The 9,532-nt window shown below is 37.4% G+C and overlaps 1 protein-coding gene across 2 annotated transcripts; it reads left to right on the top strand.

Annotated features, from left to right (window-relative positions):
- The first annotated feature begins 1,501 nt into the window (after window positions 1-1,501).
- Window positions 1,502-8,602, top strand: LOC128700779 (ladderlectin). 2 transcript variants are annotated; one of them, XM_070097215.1, is made up of 6 exons: window positions 1,502-1,659; window positions 2,966-3,088; window positions 3,522-3,684; window positions 5,016-5,192; window positions 7,212-7,335; window positions 8,317-8,602. In XM_070097215.1, exons 1-6 carry the CDS (start codon window positions 1,543-1,545, stop codon window positions 8,447-8,449), a joined length of 837 nt encoding a protein of 278 aa, XP_069953316.1. In that variant the 5' UTR covers window positions 1,502-1,542; the 3' UTR covers window positions 8,450-8,602. The 2 variants fall into 2 exon arrangements, with proteins under 2 accessions (XP_069953316.1, XP_069953317.1); XM_070097216.1 differs by lacking the exon at window positions 2,966-3,088 and having other exon boundaries at window positions 1,526-1,659.
- The last annotated feature ends 930 nt before the right edge of the window (window positions 8,603-9,532 follow it).

The raw sequence follows: 9,532 nt of genomic DNA, 5'->3' as shown, positions 1-9,532 counted from the left end.
GTTAGTGTACAGCAGTATTTCAGCGTACCTGGAGGGTATTTCGGGGATCAACGCCCCCGCGGCCCGGTACATGACCAGGCCTAGAAAGAACAAGTGATTTGAAGAGAATCATCATGGGTTTGGTTTCCCTAGTTTTGAAGGTTCTCATTATCCATTCATTCATTTTTCTGACAGATGCGGTAGATACATTGTTATGGTCTTCGAAGGCGAGATCCTCTGACATTATCACTCCCAGGTCCTTCACATTACTTTTTCGCTCTATTGTATGGTTAGAATTTGTCGTATACCCTGATACAATTTTAATTTCCTCAAGTTTTCCATATCTGAGTAGTTGAATTTTTTCTTCATTGAACTTCATATTGTTTTGAGTGGCCCATTTGAAGATTTGGTTGATGTCCGCTTATAGTCTTGCGGTGTCTTCGATGGAGGTCACTCCCATGGCAATCCGGGTGTCATCCGCAAAGGAAGAAACGGAGCTATGGCTTACATCTCTGTCTATGTCAGATATGAGGATGAGGAATAGAATGGAGCAAGTACTGTGCCTTGTGGAACAGAGCTTTTCACTGTAGCCACCTCAGACTTTACTCTGTTTACTATTACTTTTTGTGTTCTATTTGTTAGGAGGTTATAGACCCATCTACTAACTTTTCCTGTTATTTCTTTGTCACGCATTTTGTGTGCTATTACACCATGGTCGCACTTGTCGAAGGCTTTCGCAGTCTTTGTATACTACATCTGCATTTTGTTTATCCTCTAAAGCCTCCAGGACCTTGTCATAGTGGTGCAGTAGCTGGGACAGACAGGAGCGACCTACTCTAAACCCGTTTTGCCCTGGGAGGCAATAGACCCCTGGCAGTCTTCAAAAAGGCATTGGATAGACACCTAAAGTCAGTACCTGACCATTTGGGCTATGGTTCGTATGTCAGTTTGCGTGCGGCCAGCAGTAACAGCCTGGTTGATCAGACCCTGATCTACCACGAGGACTGGTCTCAGACCAAGCCGCATGCGCGTTGACCCGCGAAACCCTCTCCAGGTATATCTGGGTGATTGGCGATCTTGCTTCTTAGAATCCTTGTGTACATACAGTGTGTTGACGTTGGCTGGAGGCGCAGGAGGAAAAAGTTGATCACCAACTGCGTGTGATAGCAATCTCTTCATTATTAAAGTATTGCGAATCATAAAAAATGTTTTTTATGAGTATAATTAAAGTTAATTATGTGTAGATTTCATAAAACCTTCCCATTTCAGTAAATCTTGGTGAAATCTAATAGTATAACTATAATATAGCCGAGTACAAGGAAGGACACTGGTAACTTTCCAAGGCTGTGTCCACATCCTTCTCTTACTGCCTACTTTTCTTGTTTGAGTATTCTTCTTTTTCTTCTTCTTCTTATTATTATCGTTATATTCACAGGAAATCGATAAGGTCACACAGCACCTGGGGAATGGGAAATAGTCTGGTTTACCCCCAAAAAACAGCAAACTCACATTTCTTGCATAGATTTCCTGCAGCACGTAGGCACCCTCCTTGAGGAGTATTAAATGTTAGTTTTGAGAAGAGACCTGGCACTGTGCCACCACACACACACATACACTGGTGTTAACGTGGTAGACTTCAGACATCATCTACATTACTCCTTAACTACTCTATACCACAAGGTATTTGTTTAATTTTAAACAAGGGAAAATCGCTAAGCAAGCAAGGTTGATATACCTCCGGGACAATACAAATAATTTATTTCTTTTCTGCAGTATACAGGTAATGTAGTTTACATGTATTAAAATATGTTAGGCACCATAAAAGCCACTAGTATGCAGTGCATTTCTGGCAGGAGAAGTCCAGTTCCTTGGATCAGGAGCCCCTCACCGGCATCAATGCACCACCTTTGAGAAGCACTTTCCTGGAAACTTGGAAAGAGGCGGGATATTCCTACCGTACCTTCTTTATTTAATGTCCGATTTGTTTTACTGAAAATATGTCTATAATGAAATACGAGGGTGTAGAAGTTTCATGGTGACAGGCCTGAAAATAAAAAATAAAAATTTTGATGTGGTAACACTCGTCAGTACATACATACAGTCAAGAGGCGGGACCAGGAGCTGAGTCTCGACCCATGCAACCACAATTAGGTGAGTACAAGAAAAATTGGACAGAGGAAAAGTGATGCAAATGAATATACACCATTAAATATGGGTCACTTGAAATGGTCATATTCTCAAAAGTTTGAAAAGGCATCGTGTATTTTTTTTTTTTTTTTGAATTTTAAAAATTAATTTTTCTTCGATTTTTTTCAGTTAAAATAAAATAAAATAAGTATTTAAAATAAAATAAATTTTTGACACGAAACTATATTCCAGCGAAATTCGTATTATCCGATTATTCGGCCAAGAAAAATCGAAGAGAAACTTTAAACACCAAAACTTTCCTTGAATTATGCCTTTTTTAAATTAATAAATGAATATTTAAAAAAAAAAACATGATAAATAATTCTGCGGGAAGAGGATCTTCCCAAGAAGTTGCCATAACAGAATATTTGGACGATATCCACAATGTCCTACCCAAGTATTATTTTATCCATCCTCTTATTATTATATGTCAGATATCTATTATTATTATTATTGGGAAGCGCTAAACCCGTAGCTATAATGGGGGAATGTAAGGAAATCAGGTTTCGTCCATTATTGTGGAAGATATCTCTTGATTCCTCGGATCACGACGCTCCCTGAAGAGCATTATAATACTACGGGTTTAGCGCTTCCCCATAATTATAATAATACTACTTATAATACTTGCTGAAGGGGCAAGACATGAGTGGGTAGCTAGGATCAAGAACCCTACGTCCTTGCTATCACATATTTAGGACTGGAGTAATTCTGGCTAGTTAGTACCTAATGGTATATTCTGGATTAGTTTTTTGGTTTAAAAATTATAAAATAGGTTGATAAAAACTTTTGTTCGGTACAGATGGTGAGGTTGGTGATAATGTTGGTGATGGTGATGGCAGCAAGTGATTGTGTGACTACAGATGTTCAGCCTGACGTCAGGAATTATGACTTGTTCACGCCAATCCATGAAAACTGTACACGTGTAAGAAATTAAAACAAAATTATATATTTTTTTTGGTTCTCTACTGATTTAATATCAGTCATTGCTGGTTAGCCTGTGTTTAACGCACACTTAAATTATGCAAATTCATTCTAAGTTTATTTAGGTACAAGCACATATAAGTACAATTATATCGTTATATTATTGCTTGTTCCAATAGTTACTGTACTATACTACAGAGTAGGCCTACTTTATACAGTAATATAGTAATAGAAATAATACTAATAGTAAAAATATGTGGCACACAAATCATTTACCTTTTGCAAAGCTTCAGTCGGTCACTGCTGATATAGAATTACCATACATGATTGTTGTAATTTAAATATCAAGAAGATACATTTTGCTTTGATATTACTGTATAACCTTTTATCCTAAATTCCAAAGAGAGATAACTTACAGCTTTGAAATCTGGCAGAGTCTGATGGAGTTACTGTTGCTGAGGCAAGAAATTCGTCTGAACCAGCTTATAGAAACAGAAAAGGAGTCAGCAGCCACACTAGCCACAGTGGCTCAATTACTGACTGAAGTGAAAGATGCAATCATCAGTAAGCCTAAACAAGAATCAGAGGATTTTCACAGTAAGACAATTCAAATACTAGATCCAGTTAATATATATATATATATATATATATATATATATATATATATATATATATATATATATATATATATATATATATATATATATATATATATATATATATATATATATATATATATATATATATACCACGGGTAGGGATTGAACTCGCGGTTAGAGTCGTAAAACGCTGGCCCAGTGGATAACGCGTCTGTCTGAAGTTTTAGGACCCTAACCGCGGTTTCAAACCCCGCCCGTAGTATGGTTTATTTACAATCGTGTAACTACGATTTCGTGAGTCAGTAGATCCAGTTGTTTTATTAGATACAGAATTTTGTGGGGGGGGGGGAACTTCCACCAAGGTAAAGTAAGGTAACCTCAAAGTGGAACGCTTTCACCATCACTCATTCTATACCTGTCTCTAGAAGTGCAAGCATAACATTCCAAACAACTAAGTACAGGTACTGTACTACCTACTTCCAAAATACAGGATTAACTAGCTCCCCTGGATCTTTTCATAGACATTGCCTTAATCACAATACAAATGCCCATCTAATCCAAAAAATCACAGGCCTACTGGATGCCCAAGCCACTACCATTCAAACCTTCCTTCATACCCCCCTGTCAAACTCTTGGTTATATGGCCTCCACTACACCTCTTCCAAGCCATCTGATTTCTTTACTCTGTCAACCTGTCTTGCTCTATATTTTGCAACTGACAAAATCATCTTAGCACTCGTTCTTCGGCTCCTACTCGTCTTTTAATTTCTTCACTGCCTCCTGTCTCCTATAATTTTGCTACAACATTCAGCTTCCAAGTCTCACACTTCCCCAAAACTGTTGGTGTTATAATACTCCGATACATTTCCTACTTTGCATATACAGTATTGACAAACTTACTTCTTTACTCGGACTTCTCATCATTTCTGTTTTTTCACAGATATTCACATACATTAATTTCAGTTCAGAGTACAGTGCTTGCACTCTGAAGGAAGTATGGGGATGTTGCAGCTAGGAGGACGGTAATCTGAATGGTGATGTCAGCACACTTATGGCAAAAAGAGAAATAAATGAACGATGGTGAACGTGTTTCCTTCTCTGGGTCATCCTGCCTTGGCGGGTGACGGCAGATAGGTAAAGAAAAAAAAATTATATGTTACAATATTTTTACTTAAAATACATTATATATGCAAGTACTTTGAGTGACCATGGTCCCAGGACCAAAAGGTTCCCAGTCAAATATCTTAGTTACCTTGTGTTCGATTTTTTTTTTCAGGTAAAAATTTTTGTCACAAGTATTTGTAACCGAGCACATTCTTAAACTTGTAGGTGAGGTGTGCACAGCACCATTCTCAAGAGTAGGAAAAACCTGCCTCTTGCTTGCGTTAGGGCATCAAGTCACCTGGGCCGCAGCTCGACAGTATTGCTCTGCCAGAAGTGGTGATTTGGCTACATTCAGTGATGCTAACACCTATGCTGAGTATCTTGGTTACGTCAACGTAGTCAGTAAGTATTACCATTAAGCTTTATTACAATGATAAAAGAATAAGCTTCGTATCACACTTCTAAGCTCATCTAGAGTATATATTTTACATAAAATTTTATTTTCTTGTTAAATCTATTAACAGGATATGTAGGTACAATCAACTTGTAAAGTGCGGACATTAACCAAATCTTTAATTAAATGGGCCTCAGAAAACAATATGAAGTTCAGTGAGGACAAATTTCAATTACTCTGTTATGGAAAACTCGAGGAAATGAAAACTGCATTGGAATATAAAACAAATTCCAACCACACAATAGAGCGAAAAAGTAATGTGAAGGACCTACGAGTGATAATGTCAAAGAATCTCACTTTCAAAGATCCCAACAATGTCTCTACACATCTGCTAGGAAAATGATAGGATGGATAATGAGAACCTTCAGAACTAGGGATGCCAAGCCAATGATGATTCATTTGGAATCGCTTGTTCTCTCGAGGCTGGAATACTGCCTTACACAAACGGCCCCTTTCAAAATATGGAAAATTGCAGATCTGGAGAATACAATAAAGCACCTCAATTACTGGAACGGCTGAAGTCCCTTGACTTGTACTCCTTGGAAAATCCAGGGACTTGTCCCAAATCTGCACACGGAAATCACTCCCTACGAAAGCAAAAGACTCGGCAGGCGGTGCAGCATCTCCTCAATGAAAAGTAGGGGTGCCATGAGTACACTTAAGAGACATCACAATAAGTGTCAGTGACCCAAGACTTTTCAACTGCGTCCCAATATATATAAGGGGGATTGCCAATAGACTCGTAGCTGTATTCAAGAAGGAGCTGGACAGGGACCTAAAGTCAGTACCTGACCGGCTGGGCTGCGGTTAATACGTCGGTTTGCATGCGGCCGGCAGTAACGGCCTGGTTGATAGGGCCCCGAGCCACCGCGAGGCCTGGTCATGGAGTGGGCCGCGGGGTCGTTGACCCTCAGAAGGCTCTCCAAGTATGTTGTAACTCTCAACAGAGAAAAAAAACATATGATTAGGTAAACGGGCCAAATATTTCATATAAATTCACGGTAAAGAAAATGGTGCAATAGTCAATACCTGGGGGGGTGTTCCGGGGGTCAACGCCCCCGTTTAAAGATAACACACCTGCTTATATTATTATTATAATGGGAAAGTGCTAAACCCATAAGGGTGTGGAAAATTACATTTACTTGGATGTATCATTATATACATAACAGTAAATGATAACAAAGATAATTATTATTTATCAGAGTTACATCGACAAGTAGGAATTTGGGACACCTAGGTCACAAAAAATGTCCCCCTTCGATACCTACCACTGTCATATCCACAAGTTGCTCTGGACCTATTAATTATAAATGAAATATACATACACCAGGAATTCTGGTAAATATATAAATTTGTGGACTGTATATTAAATTAATAAAGGATTATATATATATAATATATATATATATATATATATATATATATATATATATATATATATATATATATATATATATATATATATATATATATATATATACACATTTATACAACAGAAGGAGAATATATCTTAATCATAACACTCACCAATTTGACTGGAGATTAATGTTGTATCATACTCAGAAAAAACCTCACTAACTAAATTTATGAAAACACTGGCCAGAATTATACACAAATCTAGAGAGCTTATCTGAGGTTCCTGGAGCTGTCTTGTCCAGTCGTCTGACATCTCAAGTTATGCAGGAATGCATATCCACCAATTTCGCCTCATATTTGAGAGGTGTCAGTACAATTTTACCTCTAGAGCACGAAAAATTCTTCCCCATTCACCAACGTTTCTAATACAAATTCAAAACCAAGATGGCGAGTGTCTCTTCCTTTTTTCGATAACATACTTCTTTTAAAAATACAATATAGGGCATCTATTTACCTATAAATTACCGTATTTCCGGAAAATATACAGTATTTTCCACAAGGGGCAAGAGGTTTGGTTATCTCTCGCTTTTAACAATTATTTTCATCAACAGATAAAGAAAATGCAGCTGTATCGATATGGATCGGTGGGTCAGATGAAGCTGAGGAAGGTGTGTGGACCTGGATCACAGGAGAACTTATGCCCAGAGGTCCACCATTCTGGGGATCAATAGATGGGTAAGAAAGTACCATTTTCTTATAACATACAATATATATTATTAAAAGAGTAAAGCAGAGTACAGTTAATGTTAGTCATAAATAATCTGGTAGCTGAAAGAGCCCAATGGAAATAAGTCACTCTGACTTTTTTGGGTTATCCTAAGTTCTCTACACATATGCTGTTATGTATGATAATCTATGTAAGTGTATTTGTGTATACCTGAATTAACAGACTTACTCCATGCATGAAGGACGGCGTTATTTTCATTCCGCCCAAAAATAAAATGGTTGACAATTAACATGAGAACCTTACTATACTGCTCTAACCACAAATAAATCAACACATAAATAAATGTACAAATGCAGTATTAAAGAAGTGCTTGAAAGCTTCCACACAAGCTTCTAGGCTGTAAATAATACTTCAAATCTCTCTCATATATAATTTTCCAACCTTTATTCGCCTTTGTGGTCGATATATTAATCTTATACTGTATTTGTCTTTGATTTTGTAATGCCTTCAAATTTTCGGGTTATAAATACTTACCAAAGTGTTCCTCCCTTCTTTTCATACATTGTAGTGTATCATGTTTATTACACAACTTACATTATAATCTGTTATTGATGGATTACTTTTTAATTGCTAATAATTATTATATGCACAATGCTCAGTACTGATTAGAGTAAATGATGCTACCAACAGTGCTAGATCTTCCGGCACTTCAGTGTCAAATATTTAATTGGTAAAATACAGTAAGAAATTTTGGTGGGCTTTTCTCCTTACTTGTGTGATCATTGTTATTTTAATACACTGGCTGTCTCCCACCGAGGCAAGGTAACCCGAAAAAGAAGACATTAAAGTTTTTCTTCTTACATTTAGTAATTTATACAGGAGAAGGGGGTTACTAGCCCCTTGCTCCTGACATTTTAGTCTCATGACTTGAAAAACAAATCCTTAAGGGGGCTATTTAGCAGTGATTACTCGTGAAATTTTCTTGACAGGTACAGAGCAGAACCAGGTGGGGGACGTGGAGAGAACTGCTGCTTTCTGTTTCATTCTGACAAGTACTATCTGCATGATGGACATTGTGTTAACGTTAAAGCAGCACCACTATGTCAGAAAGTATATAACTGATCTCTAAATGTTTTATTGCATTTAGCTCAGATGTTGTCACTGAAGAAGTTTATTTGGAGCAGTTTACTGGATTTACTTGGAGTTAATGTATTGATTGTGTGGCAATCTATAATCATAAAAATATGTTTTTTTAAATAAAAACAATGCAAGAACTTTTAAAAAATTATTTATCCCATTTAGCAAAGAAAAAAAATCCCTCTTCTCAAGTGAATAATGTCTCCCAAGTCAGGTAAAAATTTGGGCTTGGAACGTTAAGTGATTTTTTTTTATCAAGCTTGTATTTCAGTGTGTACTAAATAATGAGCCTAAGGCTGGAACAACTCACAGAAACTTTTGATACTAATTAGTCAACAGATTTGTTTATTTTTTAACTTGTAAAAGTCACAAGTACTGTTTATGTATACAAGTATGCAATTATAAGCAAGGCCAAGACGTACCAAAAAATGTATGTTTTGATCAACAGAATAACCTCTAGAGATGGATGTGGTGTCTGCCACGAAAATTAGTATTATATTCATGGGAAAGAGCTAAACCCATAGAAGTCATACAGGTAATCAGGTTTGGTGCGAGGAAGAGGAAGGTAGATCCACCAAACAGCATTAAGGAACTCACTTGAATGGCACCACAACTGGAAGCTGTAAAAAAATTATTAAAACAGTTGCACAATATAAAAATTTGACGCCTATCATGATGACACTCTTCAGGTCTTTTGTTCTATCTAGGCTGGAATATTGCTGCACACTAACAGCACCTTTCAAGGCTGGTGAAATTGCTGACCTAGAAAATGTACAGAGAACCTTCACGGCGCGCATAACGGAGATAAAACACCTCAATTACTGGGAGCGCTTGAGGTTCCTAAACCTGTATTCCCTGGAACGCAGGCGGGAGAGATACATGATTATATACACCTGGAAAATCCTAGAGGGACTAGTACCAAACTTACACACGAAAATCACTCACAACGAAAGCAAAAGACTTGGCAGACGATGCAACATCCCCCCAATGAAAAGCAGGGGTGTCACTATCACGTTAAGAGACAACACAATAAGTGTCAGGGGCCCAAGACTGTTCAACTGCCTCCCA

This window comes from Cherax quadricarinatus, chromosome 56 (assembly GCF_038502225.1).
Source record: "Cherax quadricarinatus isolate ZL_2023a chromosome 56, ASM3850222v1, whole genome shotgun sequence".
NCBI classification, from domain to species: Eukaryota; Metazoa; Arthropoda; class Malacostraca; order Decapoda; family Parastacidae; genus Cherax; species Cherax quadricarinatus.
Note: the sequence above shows the minus strand (reverse complement) of the source record. Positions and strands in the feature narration are given on the sequence as shown.